At 43.3% G+C, this 17035-nt stretch overlaps 1 protein-coding gene across 5 annotated transcripts in view; it reads right to left on the bottom strand.

The window, feature by feature from the left end:
* Positions 1-1092: 1092 nt before the first annotated feature.
* SMC1A (structural maintenance of chromosomes 1A) overlaps positions 1093-17035 on the bottom strand; it is a 48323-nt gene continuing 32380 nt past the window's right edge. For 3 of the 5 annotated variants that reach the window (XR_004298569.1, XR_004298570.1, XR_004298568.1), the window contains 2 exons: positions 3385-5649; positions 1093-1282 (listed from right to left, as the gene is read on the bottom strand). Coding sequence is in view for 2 of the 5 variants with exons in the window: in XM_032398192.1 (XP_032254083.1) it covers positions 5403-5649 (247 nt within the window). In the remaining 3 variants the exon portion in view is untranslated. The other 2 variants (XM_032398192.1, XM_032398191.1) reach the window with 2 other exon arrangements.

The raw sequence follows: 17035 nt of genomic DNA, 5'->3' as shown, positions 1-17035 counted from the left end.
ATAAAATAAGAGTAAAGGAATCGTGTACAAACGCCCATCTCCAAAAAAAGCTGGACGAGGTCCCGTTGATGGGGGTGAGATTTCACCAACTTTCTGGCAAGCAGCAAGGGGCTGGAGCAGTGGTAACTGAGAAAGCAGGACAGGGAAGGGTAGAGGCACAGTCCCCATGGGGGAGGGGGACCCACGAAGGAGAGCCCTGGTCTACCCTGCAAAATCCTGGCGAGGCCCCGGCACAGAAGAGCTATCCTGACGGTAGGCATGACATGTAGAGCCCCCGACAGGGGGAGAATTCAGAGTATGTTGGAACAGTTGATTCCCCCACCCTCCCTCTGCCCTTCCCCGTGTGTGTCGGCAGAAATCAGAAGAGCGAAGCATCTGCACTTAAGCAAAATACAGAGGGTTTCTTAAAGAAGTCAAACAGTTCCAGAGCAAAGCCTCCACTTTCTGGACTCAGGAGTCCTCCAGCAGAATATGCGGGTCCCCACCCAGTCACCTTAAAGGAAAGTCTAGTAGTGGACTTGACCAACCTCTCCGTCTTACACAGGCTCCCAACCAATCAACTTTCTATTGGTTTCTTCTTAAATCAATGGGCTGGCAAGTTTGAACATCTGTGAAAAACTATGCTAATAGCGTTATGAACAAACTGATGAAGCAAAGGGGAAAAACTAAGGGTGTGCCCATCTCAAGTGAAAAAAAAAAAAAAACCACCAAGCAATTATTAAGTTCAGGAACACACAAAAAAAGGCAAAATAAATCCAGGTCATTATAGTTACATTTCTTGGCTCTGTGGCAACTACTGATTTACTAGAAATTGGGATATAAACATACTGGACGAGTGAAGGGAGGGGATATAGGGATGTGTGTGTGGAGGGGGATAAAATGCTCTTCTACTATAAGGAGATGTCAATGTCTCAATTTGCTAAGTTAAGAAATAGTAGACATATAATATTGTATGTCAACTATACTTCAATAAAAAAAAGAAATAGTATAAACATATATAGAAACATGGTGGTCCTTCAGTTAAAAATCCTTTCAGCTACAAGCAACACAAAACCAACATGACAGTACCTTGAACACATATGGCTTTATTTATTCCTTCATTTATTTATTTTTAAGGAAGTTAATTTATTATTAACATCAGTGTGGCATGGGTTCAACTGCTCAATGATGCCATCAGGGAACCAGGCTCCAACTTTTTCTTCCTTCATGTGTTGCGTCTTCACCCTCATGTTCATCCCCTCACTGTCACAAGATAGCTGTCACAGCTCCAGGCAGCACAACTCTAATCAAGGCAGAGAGAAGAAGGAAAGGGACAGTGTCAGCTCTGCGTGTCTCGGAAAGCAAAAGCCTTTTCAGAAGCGCCCCCCGTCCCCAACAAACCTCTCAGGGCCATAACTGGGACATATAACCTTCTCTAGCTGCAAGGAAGCTTAAGAAAGTATCTGGCTCTCCATCCTCTGACTGGGAGATGACAAAGGGGAAGGGGGCTGGGAGTGGTAAATGCCAGAAGAAACAGCCAAAGACTGGTAAAATCGTTTCATGTAGTTGCCTCTGGGAAGCAGGGGCTTGCAGTGGGAGGAGACAGCGTATTGCTAGATTTTCTTGTGAGCTCTTCAGCAATTCTGTATTGTTTTAAGCATATGCAAGTGTTACTTTGATGAAAAAATAAAATTTAGAAATAAAGTGTTATGGTTTCTCTGAAAGAAACATATTAAAAACAAACAAAAGCTGGTAGCAGTATTCTGTCTCCAGAAGGACAATTCACCTTGGAAGCCAATTTAGCAGAATAAGTTTGTTACTTAGACTAAGGTATCTCAGGTATGCACCCCCTGATCTTAGAGAGAATTGTGCTATCACCATTAACCGTAACGTGACTGGTGGAAACCAGTACAACACTGTGTGGCACTTACATGGGGTGGCTGTGGTTAGACAGGCCTGGTGCAATTTCCTGTCTGCCATTTATTAGCTCTGTGACCCTGAGTGAGTGACACCTGGAAGCCTCACTTTCCTTCCTCACGAAATGAAGGTAATTCAGGTACAGAGTAAGCATTCAGCAAATGTCATCCACTCTGGTTCAAATGTTAAATGTTCTGAGCAGTGACATAATTTGGGTGTCCTTTAATGGCATTCTGCTTCCACTGAGTTCGTTTTTTATCCCAAACATGGGTTTGGACGGGACTGTCTCTGAAAATTATTTGTTCCTGAGAGATGCATGTGCATATTTTTGCCCAGGTCTTTGCTCACAGAAGACAACTCAGTTTGGACCACATCAAGAGAGATGCCGGCTTGGATTGCTGTTGGCTCCTGTTGAAGAAAAGGCTGCAAAAAAGGAACTAGACAGGATTGTCATTTCCACCATATATATTATTTAATGTTAAAAACAATCCACTCTGTGAGATGTGCTGCTGACTATTGTGATTGCCTCATGTAGGCCTGGGAGTGGGGAACAGAACAATGACCTCCTCTCTCTGATGACAAGGTGAGAGCTGGAGATCTGAGCACATGGCCAAAAACCATCCAATTGTTGGATGATCATCTTGCTCACACATGGTATCAGTGCTGGGGGCTAAGAAGACGGACAGCCAGGATGCAGCCCCGTTCAGAGGGGCATGGGTGCCATTCTCTTGGAGAGGTAATATTTGATATCCATTTACAATTTTCCTCCCTGACTTGGTAATTATCATGTAATCCCCAAGACTCCAGTAAAGCTCTATTAAGCGCACATACACAGAAGATATTGCATCCATTAAAGAAAAGGATGCTATGAAAAAGGCACCTTTGGAGAATAAGAAAGAGAGCTTAGAAATTTAAAATGACTGCCAAAAAAAAGAGAAAAGTACAATAGAAGATACATTCAAGAAAATGTCCCAGACCGCAGAATAAAAAAACAAAGACATGGAAAATATGAGAAAAAATAAAAAGACAAAGACAATCATCCAGGAGATCCAACACCCAACTACTAAGAGGTCCAGAATGAGAGAACAGAGAAAATAAAGGAGAGAAAATTAACAAAGAAAGAAAAGTGTGATTTCTCAGAGGAAAGGAATGTGAGTCTTCAGATTGGAAGAGCCCAACCACCAGGTGCCCAGCAAAACAGATGGGGGAAAAAAAAACACACTCCTGTGCTCATCATTGTGATATTTCAAAAACATGATGGAAGAAAACAGTACGCTTCCAGAGGTGAGGAAAACAGGTCACCAAGAAAGGAATGAGAATAATATTAGCACACAACTTCTAATCAGCAGCACTACACGCTAAATGCAGTACCTTCAAAATGCAGAAGAAAAAATATTTTGAACATAGACTTCTAAAGCCCAACTATCATCCACATATGAAGATAAAATAATGCTACATTTTCAGACATGCAAAGACCCCAAATTTTACCTTTCTCAAGAAGTTACTTGAGGATGTTCTCCAACCAAATGCATGACGTCTCAGTCAGGATTCTTGGATGCCAGTAACAGACACTGACTCTAGTTAACTTAAGGAGAAAAGGGACTTATTACTAGGTTATCACGTAGTTCACAGAAGCCTGGAGACACGGAAGCCACAGCTAAGGCCACCCTGGGTGAACAGCCCCGTTAGAATGCTGCCACTGGTCCTGCTGCCCCCACTGCTGCAACCCCCGGACGTCATCCTACCACCACACACCACTACGGCTGAACTCTAGCCCTCCTGTCTGGGCCCAGTTATTTGTGGTCAACTTCGGCATTGTCTTACTCATGCTCTTCAATCCATGGCACGTTGTTTTCCTCGGTTCCTTCAAGGCCCCTCTTTTGCTTTATTTCGTTGTATTATTATTTTTCCCTTTCAGTTCCCATCCCCACTCCCATTCTACTGCCCACCTCAGTGAGCTACTAGAGTGTATTTCATGTTTATACACTTCCAAGCCATCTTCCATACGTTTACTTAGATATATGCATACCCATGAAAACAGACAGGGTTGTGTGACAATTATGTAAATGGCGTTATGCTGTAAATCTCATGCTGTTTTTACCTTTTCACTCAACGCTAGGCTTTGGAGACCTATCTGTATGGCTATAGTAAATTTAGCTCATTTCTTTTTATTGTTTTATATTTCCCATCCTATAAATATACCACAGTTTGCTTATCTGGTCCCTTGGTGATGGACACCTAGATTGCTCCCAATTCCTCACTAAACACAAACAACGCTAGAACAAACAACCTCAACTATATTTCCGTAAGGACCTGTGTGAGAATTTCCCAGGAATATATTTCTCTGGAATATATATTCAGGAGTGCGGTTGCTATGTTGTAGGATCTACACAGACTGAACCTCAGGAAGTACTGCCAAATTAATCTCTGGAATACCTGTATCAGTTCACACTCCCACCCACGATTTTCCTCACATCTTCACCAGTATTTGATAATACCTGACTTTCTGCATGTTGTCATTCTTGTAGCAATTTGTTATTTTAATTTTAATTTTTCTAATTATTAGCAGAGTTAAAAATGTCTTAATATATTCAAGTTTCCCCTTGTGTAAATTCAAGATTCTCCTGTTAGTTACTCTTTGTATCATTTGCCCATTTTCCTATTAGGTTTACTATCTTCTTTTTCTAGTTATTAATCTTTTGCCACTTTTGCACATTGCAAATATATTCTCCTAATCTATCATCCATATGTTAATTTTGTATATTCCTGTCTCCCTTGTACTGTTGACTCTAGATTCAAGGCCATGAACAGAGTATTCAACCCTTGTTGCCTGGTGGGCAGGGAAAGGAAGTTTCTGACCTCCTTCAGTTTCCACAGTAGGAAGTGGAGCCCTGCCTCCCACCAAGACTCACGGGAGTGGGGAATCTCCCGAACGGGATGAGGATTTAGATGCCAGGCAGCCACTAGAGTTCACTCTTTTGGTTGCCAAACATCCACATACACCCTTCTTCCCAAAGTTACTCTACAAAAATGCTTCCACCTACCTTAGTGCCTCATATAACCCAAAACACACTCATTCCCTCTCTAAAAGGAGACAGCAAAAAAGTGTAAGAAGGCTTTCAGGTGCAAGCAATATAAAACTCGACTCAAGCCGGCTTAAATAACAAACGTAATTTATTGGCTCACTTAACTGGGAGAAGTTCGTAGGCAAGGAAGACTTCAGGCATGGTATGATCAGGAATATGGTTCCATTTCTCTGTGGTTCTTTTGCTTTCTCCATTTGTCAGCTCCATCCTCAGGTAGGCCTTCTGCATGCTTCTTTGCTACATGCTTCTTTGGTCTTATCCAAGGGAAGATAGGCCACCTCTTCCCTCAAAAACTGAACAAAAGTCCTAAACTTCAGTGTGACTGGATCATCCCTGAACCAATCATCACTGTGGCAAGGGGGCGTGACACTCAGATTGGTTTATACCAATAAAGGACTATACCTAGAGCTGGCAGTGGGGTCAACCCCACTCAAATTGTATAGTTGTCATACAATGGGGGAGGAGAGGAATGGATGCTGGAAAACAACCACAAAGTCCACTACAAAGGAGTAAACTAAGAAAGAGGAAGATATGGGGTCCAGGAAAGATTGGGTCCAGCCCAGAAGAGTAATGAAGGGACGTCCCAGGATGACAGTTGTGCTGCAGGCCTACAGAGCAATCAGTCCAAATTGGAGCAGGAAGACGGAGGGCTCCAGGAGGAAGGTATCTGGGAAAAAAGGGGATTCAAATGATTTTATACTTTCCTTGAGAATTTGGAACAACTTAAGAAGGAGATAAAGTCAGACAATGCAAGGAAAAAAGAAAGGCAATTAGAAACTCCAGGAAAAAAAATGCATAAGAAAAGAAATGTAATCCTAGTACACTAATTGGAGCTTCAGGGAACAACATTTACATAATTATAATAACATAAACACTTTATTGACTTTAAACTTTTAGAATGATCTGTCGGCTAAGCATGGATGACTTAATTATGGTTACAGACCAGAATGTAAATGTTATTAATCTTATTATTATAAAAGTATAAATGACAGAAGTTGAGAGGCTGAAAGGAGTATAAGTCTATTATTTAAAGGTACAAAGGTAAGGAATAGAGAATATATAATTAATAATAGAGCTATATTGGGTGCACAGGAGGAGGGTCATTGGGTGATTTAAATAGCAGGAAGTCAACAATGTCTAAAAGTGATAAATAAGTTGATAAACAGAAAAATCTGCATATTATTTAGAGATATTAAGATAATTACCAGAAAAATTAAAAACAAACCGTTATCGACCAGTAGATTTCCAGGTCAAGATGGCAGACTTACCATGTGTTTATCTCCACTCCCACCTGAGACCTTGTTAAAATGATAGTAAAGGAATTTAAAAAAAGGTATAAAAACACAATGATGAAGAGAATGAGAGCAGGTCCATCAGCAAAAGAGAGATTTCAACACATTTTTGGAAGATAGAAAGTAATGGAGGAATGGTAACTGATGGAGCATGGTGGAGGAAGCCATAGCCTGGAGTATGCATGGAAATGATGCCACCGAGGAAGGAGTTGATCTTTCTCTGCAGAAGCCTGGTGTGTCTTGGGTCTTAACAATGCCAGGTATGATATAAAGTGGGAGTGAGATGTTGGCTGAAAACAGGGAGATTATTTGGAAGGCTGTATATTGAACCATTAACCCATCCCTTGTGTACAGTTCACAGCAGCCAAGTGTCTACCCATTAGGCAAAACCCGGAGGGTTCTTAACTAAGGAAACTGAACAACCTCAGAGAAAAGATCTTTGCATTCTGGCATTTGGGGACTCTGCAGCACAGCAGTCAGTTCTCCTCCAATCATCTTAAAGGGAAGCCACCAGTCACCTAGCACTGTCCCCCATACACAGAGCTTCCAATCAGGTATTTGTTGCTACATTCCTAAATATGAGTATACGACCATGGATTACCAGGCATTTGAGAAATGACCGCAAATTAAGAGAGACCAAAATAAGCAAACAGGGTAAAACGAACCTCAAAGGAAACATATTTTTTTAAAAAAGAAAAAATATATAAAAAATACCTCTATTGTACCCAGAGAGTCAAGATACCAGTGCATCCATTAAACAAGAACAGGATGCTGTAAGAAAGGAAAAGGAACATGAATGGATATTTGGAAATTTTAAAATGTGATTGTCAAAATGAAAAGAAATGGAGATAGAAGAGTTGAAAAATAAAAGTTCAATCTTCTCCCAAAAGGAAGAACGGGAGAGAACTAGGAAGGGAGGGAGGGAAAATGAGATTGAGGGAGAGAACAGATAAAAACTACAAAAGATCAATTCAGAAGGAGTTCCCAGAGAGAACAAAGAAATCAGAAGGGAGGAATGTATTAAACAAATAAGAGAATTCCCCAGAGTTAAAGAACTTCAGAATGAACGCACCTAACCAGGGACCAACACAACGAATGACAAATCCCCAAACCTAAACACATAATTATAAAATTTCACAACACCAAGAATATAATTTTTTAAAAAAATAACTATTTAAAGTGGGGGCAGGTGGGTGGGTGAAGTACTTTTCCCTATTTCTCTCCCCAACTACAGCTAAAATCCTGGGGCATTGTATATAAACCTAAGAAGACTCTGAGAAGTGAAGAGAAGGCAAACATGCTAGAGACCTCGGCGCAGAGAAGTGACATGGTGGTGAGTTCCCTCGGTTTGCTTTTTGACTTGCACACCCCAGACTTGGTGCTAGAGAAAGTGGCAATTAGATAACTCCACTCCTGCCCAACACCACAGAAATCACTGTGGTCCCACGAGCAAATGCCAGGCGGGGAGCTTAGACTTCTACCCTCGCTGGCTCTAAAGTCACCCCTCTCCCTTCCTGCTGGGGTGGTATCAGAGAAGGTTGAGTAGGGAGCGGCAACTCCCATCTCCCCACCGAAGAATAATGAGGAAACCCTCCTTCTGGATTGTCAACAGAGACTGAGTGGGGAATCCTAGACTTCCATGCCCGCCTGGCAGTAATGAGGCAGTGTCCCCTCTTTCACTGCTGGAACAGTGTCTGAGGAAGCAAGCTGAAACAGAATGCCCAGGTTTCAACAGAAAATTACTCATCATACCAAGAACCAAGAACCAAGAACATCTCAACTTGAAATAAGACACTCAATAGACTCCAACACTGATATGTTAAAAATTATCTGACAAGGGTTTTTAAGAGCCATCACAAAAATGCCTCAATGTACAATTAACAACATGCTTAAAGCAAATTAAAAAATAGAAACTGTCAGCAAAGAAACAGAAGATAAAAAGAAGAATCAAATGGAAATTTTAGAAGTGAAAAATACAATAACCAAAACAAAAACCTCAATGGATTGGGCTAACATCAAAATGGAGAGAACAGAGTAAAGAATCAGTGAACTTGCAGATAGAACAATAGAAATTACCCGATCTGAAAAACAAAAGAGAAAATAGACCGGAAAAAATAGTGAACAGAACCTTAGGGACCTGTGAAACTATAACAAAAGATCTAATATTTGTGTCATTGAGATCCTGGAAGGAGGGGGGGGGGGAAGATGTGGGGAAAGTTACCTATAAAGCCATGAGACTCAGACTGTTATCAGACTGTTTCTCATCAAAATTTGATGCTAGAAGTGGAGCAATGCCTTCAAAGTTCTGTGGGGAAATGATGTTGAACCTCAAACTTTATAGCCAAGTATAAGGATGGAATAAATTTATTTTCAGACATGCAAAGACTCGGGAAGTCTAACTCCTACAAACTTTTCTGAGAAAGTTACTTGAGGATGTGCTCCATCAAAACAATGAAAAAAAATAAACAAACAAAACAAAAACCCTGGGAACCAGCAAATAGTGGAAAGCAGTGAAGGAAGGTCCTGAAATGACAGCCCATCCATCAGGCCTAGAGAGCAACTAGTTCAGATTTGAGAAAGAGTGTAAGAGGGTTCCAGGAAGAAGGTATCCTGGAGGGAAAAAAAAGTAGGCTTGATGGAATATTTAATGTAATAGAGATTTTTGAGAAGAAAAAAACTGGAACATATTATAAAGTAAAACAGTGAAAGATAAAGAGAATTAGAAACTTGAGGGAAAAAATGAAAAACCACAAGGAAAAATTATAAAAAGTACATTAAATGGCTTCTTCAGTAAACAATATTTACAGTCATATTAATATAATTGCTTACCGCTTTTCAACTTTTCAGATCAAACTATCAAACTACAGACAACACGCATACCGAAAAAACCTTACTCATGATTACAGAATTCAATGTTATCAACTTTGACAATATATAAGACCAGATGACAGAAGTTGGGGAGGTTGACAGTGGAGAAGGGGGCAAAAAAGAAAAGACATTCTCATCTAACAAAGTTCTGGTCAAGAAATATTGCCTCTAAGTCATGGAAAATGAAATAAAGGTGTTATTTAAGTTCAGAAAAGTAGTACAAAAACTAAATTATATGAGAAGTGGGGAAGACAAGAGTTGAACTTGGTGTGATCTAAATCATTTGTCATAGCAGGACACCAATGGATTAATGTCTGAAATTGATAAAAGACAAATGCTCACATAACACAATATTTAGATATGGAGGTCACAATCAGAATAACTAAAAGTGGTTGCTAATAACGAAAAGTGGTAGGGTGGGAGTGGGGCTGTAGAACTCATTTTTCATGTCCTTTTGTAACTGATTTAAGTTTATTGATTTGTCTTCTAAATAATGTGCCTACATTACTTCTATTTTAAAATGAACATGTATTTAATTTTTAAAAACACAGAAAAAGGATACTCCTGCCCACCACTTCCTCCCCCCAAATTCCCTTGTTCCTGCAGACCTAATGGCAGCAGAATAGAAAAAACTTCGGGAAACTTGCAGTCTCCCTTCCTGCCTCTCCCTTCCATGCAGCTCTTCTGCAGTCAAACTGCAAGCTTTGTTAGCCTGCAGTCACCTTATTTACCCCCACCTCCTGGCTTGTTTTCATCTCCCAGGCCTGGAAAGCCCTTACTCCTCATCTCTATCAGTTGGGATCCTCCCTATTTATTTTTCAAGGCTCAGCTCAAATTCCTCCTCCAAAAAGTCTTCCTTGGTCCCCTGGTAGAACTTTTTCCTCTCTCCTCAGGGACTCTCAAGTCTTCATTCGTGGCTCAAATTATGACACATGTTCTCTCTCCAAGTATATTACTTGGGTCAGTATCTCATGCCTGCAACCATCTTTCACACCGGCTACCAGTGATCTTCCTAAAATACCAATCTGACTCCGTCACTTCCCTGCTTCAAACCCTTCTACAGCTTCCCATTGCCCATAGGGTCAAAGCTAAGCTCAACTGCCTGGCTTCCGCCACTTCTTCCACCACATGGGACAATGCCCATTTCCCCCCAAATCCATGCACTTCCACACTTTTCACAGAACTTTGCTTAGGCAGCTCCTCTGCTTGGAACGTTCTTTAGCCCCTTTCTACATGGTAAACACCAACTCTTCCTTCAAGATTCAGTTCAAGCGCCCCTTCCCTATAAAGGCTTGCCTGAGTACTCCCTCCATCCTTCCCCACCCCACAGAGGAATGGTCCTGTAGTCTCACCCTGCCTCATCTAGATTTCTGCTGTATAATCTCTCGCCTTTGGTGCACTTATCTGCTTACTTATCTGCGTCCCCAATTAAACTGTGAATTCCTAGAATTCAGGGAGTATATTTCATCCCCAGAACCTAGCACAGGGCCTGACATGATGCAGGAACTCAGTGTATGCTTGTGGACCAAACGGGTGCAAAAGTGATGACTGAGTGGATCCAAGAAAGAACAAATGAGCCAACTAATGAGTGAATGCTTATATCAATGCCTGAGTGCAGGAGTTAATATGTGAAAATGAGTGAGTTCTCCACGAATAGGTGAACAAATGAACGATGAGTGGATGAATGAATGAGAAAAAGAAGCCAGTACGTAAATGAATGAGAAGTGCTGTGCCAGTGAGGATGTGAGAGAAAGAATGAGTGAATTCCCACCTGTGTCTTGTTTCAGACCCACCTGGAAGACCTTCTGCCCTGCTTTCCACCCATCTATAGTGCACACCACAGTGTTAACTTCTTTTAGATTACAAGAACAGACACACTCAGGTTAGTGATGGAGATTTATTGAAGCATTCATAGGGAAATAAGGAAGACAAAAACAGCTACACAGGCAGCCTCATGGAGGAACAGAAACTCAAAAATGGTTCATGATCCAAAGCAGCTCTAGAGCCTGGCTTATCTTGTCACCCCCTCAGCTGCAGGCATCTGTTGCTCCCTTCTCTAGTGCTTCCCAAAATGGTGACTCAACTTCTTTCTGGCTGTATTTATACTCCTCCTACTGCTACTTAGACTACCTTTCTTTCTTTCTTTTTTCCTGCTACCCTCCTCGCTAGCACTTGGCCTTCGGGGGCCTCACGGCTTCTTGGCCTCCTGGCTCCTGCAGCTTCCTGGCTTCTGGGTCTTCGGTTCTAGTTCATCCAGGGCTTCTCTTGTGTTGCAGCTTCTGTTTGCTTTGTCATTCCTGCAGCCTCTTCGATTCCTGTTGCCTTGCTACCTTGTGGCTCTGAGAGTCTCATTGCTTCTGCTGCCTCACGGATCTTGTCTGTTCAAGCCTTCTGCTGCTTCGTGGATCTCACATTCAGGGTTTTTGTCTCATGGTTTCTGTTCCTCGTGGCTCCTGCTACATTGTGGCTCCTATTGCTTCATGGCTTCTGTGTCCTTTTGGCCCATGGTTGTCTTGCTGCTTCATGGCTTCTGCTACCTTGTGGCCCCGTGTTCTTATGATATAAATGTTTCATGGTCCCTGCAGCTTTCTCCTTGCTTTTGCTGTTCAGCTGCCGGCACCCCTCATCCACCACCACTTCTGTCTTGCTAAATGCTAATTAATTGTTCACTTCCGAATGCCTCACATTTAGCCTCCCTGGAGGCCATTTGATACAGGCCATCCCTATGAGGTGTAGTTCCTATATCCATCCACCTAATAGGCTATAGCCTAGAGATTGGCTGTCCTTGAGTCACATACTGTCCCAAACCATTTGTGGCCAGGATTGTGAGGTCACATGGTACAGAGCATGGCAACTCGTGCTTAAGAAACCCCTTAGAAGGGTCTGTGGGCATGGCAGGTTTGCTGAGGGTTTCCAGAAGGGGGCAGTGCAATTGGCAAGCTTCTTGTTTGGCCTGTCCAGTACACTGACCTTCAAGGCCAACCTTAGTCCCACCTTCTCCCTGGCCACTTCTGCCTGTCCTGATCTGTGATGGGAGAGATCAAGGCTCTAGTGGTGATGGGGAAAGGGAACTCAGGTTCCAGTTCTGGCTCTGACACTTTCTAGTAATGGGACCTTGGGCAAGTTCCTTCCCCTCCCAGGGCCTCAGGAGGGGGTTGGACAAAGTCTGTAAGTTCCCTTACAGGTCTGACATCTGGGCATCTCACTTTAGGTTACTGTCTAAGGGATGGGAGTCTTACCTGGGGAAGCCCTCAAAAATATCTCTTGAGGTAGGAAAGAGGGAGTCAGAGTCCTGGCTTGGAAGAGCCTCACTGCATACAGGAGGTGCTTAGCCAAGATTTATTGAACTGGAAGAATGAATCAATGGCTGGGAGGAAGGGAGGGGAGGGTGGGGACCACACAGCACACAGAACGTTTAACTAACTTGAGGGAGGAATTCCAGTGGCTGAGGCTGGAAGGAGATTCTGACTTGGATGAAGAAAGAGAATGAACTGGGATAGGGTAGGAACCTGGGCTACTAATGGGCACTCATTCTATCCTCTCAGTCACCCTCCACATCCAGTAATCCTCAGTCACCAAGTCTGGCTCACACTTTTATTGCCTCCAATCCATTCCCACTGCCCTTGCCCTTGGGTAGGCCTCCTGGGCTTTTCAACAGCTTCCTAGCTGATCTCCCTGTCTCCATTCTCCGTCACAAATGCATTCATTCACACATTCATTCACTCAAAAACTATTTATTGGGTGCCTGTTTTGGGTCAGGCACTGTGCTTTTTGCTGGGGATATGCCAGTAGCAAGATAACCCCAGGCCCATCCCTGTGGTGCTTTCAGCTTATTCAGAGACAAAACAAGCAAACACACAGTGTGAGAAATTGAGCCAACAGGGAAACTACAGGCATGGGAGCATACAGTATGCACATTTAACCTAATCCATTTCCAGTGCCTGACCAGAAAGAGGTTTATTAAATTTGCATCTGACCCAGCGTCTCCCCTGCTTAAAACCATCCCATGGTTCCCACAGTTCCCAAACCTGGCTGTACCCTACAGTCACGTGCTCATTTTTCTAAGCACTCAAGATCCTGAGGCCTCACCCCAGTTACAAAAACCAAATTTTTAGAGGCTGGGGCCTGGGATGCTACACGTGGTTCTGGTGCACAGCCTGTTTGGGAACCACAATGTCTCATGAGATAAATCTGAACTGTCAAACCTTGTTTTGGTACTTCTGAAATGTTTTGCTGTTTCTTGCCTTCAGGTCTTTGTGCATACTGTCCCCACTACCTGGAAATTCCTTCCACTTCAACTGGGTAATTCCTACCAGTCTCTCAAGACTCAGCTCAGGTGTCACCTCCTAGACTAGAGGATGCCTTCCCTGAACCTCTACATAAGCTACAGGCCCTTCCTCTTCCATGTTCCTGTCAGAGGGTATCAGACTGCATGGTTAACGGCTATTCTATGAATTGCCTCCCCTAACTAGTGAGCTCCTCAAAGGCGGGGTAAAGATTTGACTCATGTTTGTGTCCCTGGTGGGCAACACAGTGATTCCCAGAGTGAAGTGCCCAGTTAAAGGTAAACATGGTCATGGAGCACTCTTCAACTCCCTAGACCAAGGCTCCTGGGTCCAGGGTATAAGGGAGTCAACCTAGTGTCCTCCAACAAGCCCTAGGGATTCTATTTGGATCCAGCTTGCTCCTGGAAACACACTATGGCGTCAGCTCTCACCTGAGCACAGCCTTCACTGAGCACGTGGTTCCTTTGTGCTGATAGAAGGCAGTGTGGCACAGTGGGAAAGCACTGGGCAAGCACAGGGATCCCTCCTGGTTGAAGTCTAGGTTCTGCCAATGAACCACTGGGATCTAGGACAAAGCCTCTCACCTCTCTGAGCCCCAGGACCTAAGTCCTCTGCAGCACTTGCGTCCCTGTGGGCCAGGGCTTTAGTCCAAGGCATCTCATCTAATCCTTTCCACCCTGTGAGGTAAGAATTAGTTATCCAGATTATTATCCACACCTACTGAATTAGATTTCCAGGGGCGGGACCAGAGCAAGGAGCTCCACACCTTTTGGATGTGGGGGTGCAGCAGGGAACAGCTGCTTTGCATTATAAGCCCTTCTGTACTATTTTACTTCCTAACCAGTGTATATATTGCTTTGATTTTTAAAAAGGAAAAAGAAAAATCTTCACAAGTGATTCTGGTGCACAGCCAAGGTTGATAACCACCCTTGTAGTGGAGAAAGCACAAGACTGAATCGGGGGGGGCCTGGGTTCAAATCCTTACTGTTACCTGGTAGCTGGGTCACTTAACCTTCCTGGACCTCAGTTTCCTCATCTGTAAAGTGGGGAGAATAGCAATTGCTACCCTGAAAGGCCTGTGATGATCTAGGTGCCAGCCAAACTGCTTCCAGCACACTTCATCTTCCCTACATTGCTGCAAAGTAGGGCACGTATTAAGTCCTCTTCTACGTGAGGAAACTGAGATTCAGGGAGGTGAAGTAATGAGCTCAAGTTTCTACAGCTAGGATTTGAACCAGGGCAACTCCCAAATTGTGCTTTCAGATATGCCAGCATTTCCCAAACTTCAGCACATGTACCACTGGTGGTATGTGACTTCTTTGGTTGAACACAGACAAATTTATTTTGAGTTATGCCTTTTAATATGTATTAGAAAAATACATAATTAGCACATCAAACCCGTGGTTTCACGGATATCACTACTTAGGATGAAACTGAAGTAGATAACAATGTTACACCTAAGACAACCTCAAGAAAAATATCAAGTAAATAGTACAGGAGGGCAATTTGGAAGTATCTATTTAAAACAAAAATATAAATAGTCTATGACTCTGCAATTCAACTTCTAGGAAGCAACCCTAGATAAACTCATATACACACGCGCGCGCACACACACGTGCGCGCGCGCGCACATACACACACACAAATGTTCCTGTGTCGTATTTTGTAATAGCAAAAAGAGAAAACAGTCGTAACTAGCTATCACAAAAGAAACGGGTACGATGTGATACGAGTCATATGATGGCACTCCATACGGCAATTACAAGGATGAATTGAATCTACATTTAGCAAAAACAACATGCACAGATCTCAAAAACACTGTTAAACGAAGAAAGCAAATTGCAGAACGACTCAACATACCATTTGTATTAAATACACAATAATATTTTCAATGAGCTCATATATGTCAAAGTCTTAAAACAGTCTAGATGGATGTACAACAAACATAACAGCAGTTTAGAGGGGGACGGGCAATGGTAGTCAAACAAGGCTAGCTCTACTTATAAATCTAACGTCTTAGAGAACAGATTCATGCGTCACTTGAGTAATCAGAACAGACTTAACTTTGAAGAAACAAGAATGCAGTATACAATCAGGACAAGGTGATGGTCTGACAGTGTACATGAATGAGCAAAGGCTGACCTCATGGCAGCAGGCTCTGCTGCCTCTGCACGGTCCCTGCAGCTGACACGGGTTAGTTCCCAGAGGGAACTTCACACACATTCGGCTGGGATGTGGCCCAGGCTACCTCTCCCCAACTTCCTCATGTCCTGGGTTGGGGCCCAGGCACCTGGTTACCATACACGATTGAAGCTATAGGCTTCCTTAGGCCCTTCCCTTACCGGGTAAACCCCATTGGTGCCCTGGAACTTTCTCAGTAACCAAGGCATTTAGCATCTCCCAGATTTGGAGGTTCCTTCCTTCCCCAACAACTGGGATCAGCGCCCTCAGGGGTCTAGGTATGAGAAGGCTTATATTCTGAGGGGTCGGCACCTAGTGGGCTCCAAGCAGGGATAAGGCCCCCAGTGAGGAGCTTGACATCATTAAATCCTATGAGGTAGGTAATATTGTTAGCCCCATTTTACAGATGAGGAAACTGAGGCACAGAAAGGTCAAATGACTTGCCCAACATCAAACTAGTAAGTGATTTTAAAAAAAGGACTAGAACCCACAAATGTCTGTCCCCAGAGCCCAGGCTCTGCTCCTAGTGCCCAACCAAATCCTACCAATTTGTCAAGGTTCAGCTCAAATGTGACCTTCTCCAGGAAGCCTGGAGGTGATCATCTTCTTCTCAAATTCAAAGTACCTATAAATATGATTCAGCTGACCATGGGAAACCATGAACCCACTGCATCTCCTCGGTAGGAAGGTAGAGATCATATCTGATCTAGCTCTGTATTTCTAGAATAGAGCCTGACAAATAGAAGGTGCTCAATGTATGTCTGACAAATACACAAATGAATGAGAACACAAATGAGTGAATGAGGGCAACTTCACGTGACTGATTCCTATGAGGTCCTGAATACCTTTGCCCAGCTCTGGGGTGCTGTCATACTAAGCTCTCTTGGAATCAAATTCAGCCTAGGCTCCTTCTAAAATGGGTCTCCAATATCTTTATTATTTTGCAAGCACGCCCATATGCACACACTCGGACACATATATACACACATACACACCCACACACAAGCAGGATGCAAGGGGCCCAAGGGACCCATGATTATGGGTGATGGGAGGGGGGGAGGTCTAGGAGAGAGGAAGGTAAGGAATGGACAGATGGCCCTGTTCAGCTCAGTTCAGCTCAGCACCTCCTTCCAAAGGCCAGGATGCTCCCTGAAGCTCAGGAATTTTTGCTCCAGACCTAACATCACCTCTGTTCCTCTTCATGCTTGACAGCAGTGCCTAAATCCCATGACTATACCAAACAGGGACGGGAGATAGGGGAAGGTTGGGAGCCAAATATCCAGAGATTGGGAGAGGGGCAGCTTAGGGATCCAGACAGGGCAGGAGGGCAGAACTACTGCTACTGCTCATTGGGGTTGGGGTTGGCATCTGGGTACTTGGTGAGGTCGAAGGTCAGGACTTTGCTGATCACACAGTCCCCTTGCTG

Source organism: Phoca vitulina, unplaced genomic scaffold, assembly GCF_004348235.1.
Source record: "Phoca vitulina isolate PV1807 unplaced genomic scaffold, GSC_HSeal_1.0 scaffold111, whole genome shotgun sequence".
Lineage (NCBI taxonomy): Eukaryota > Metazoa > Chordata > Mammalia > Carnivora > Phocidae > Phoca > Phoca vitulina.
Note: the sequence above shows the minus strand (reverse complement) of the source record. Positions and strands in the feature narration are given on the sequence as shown.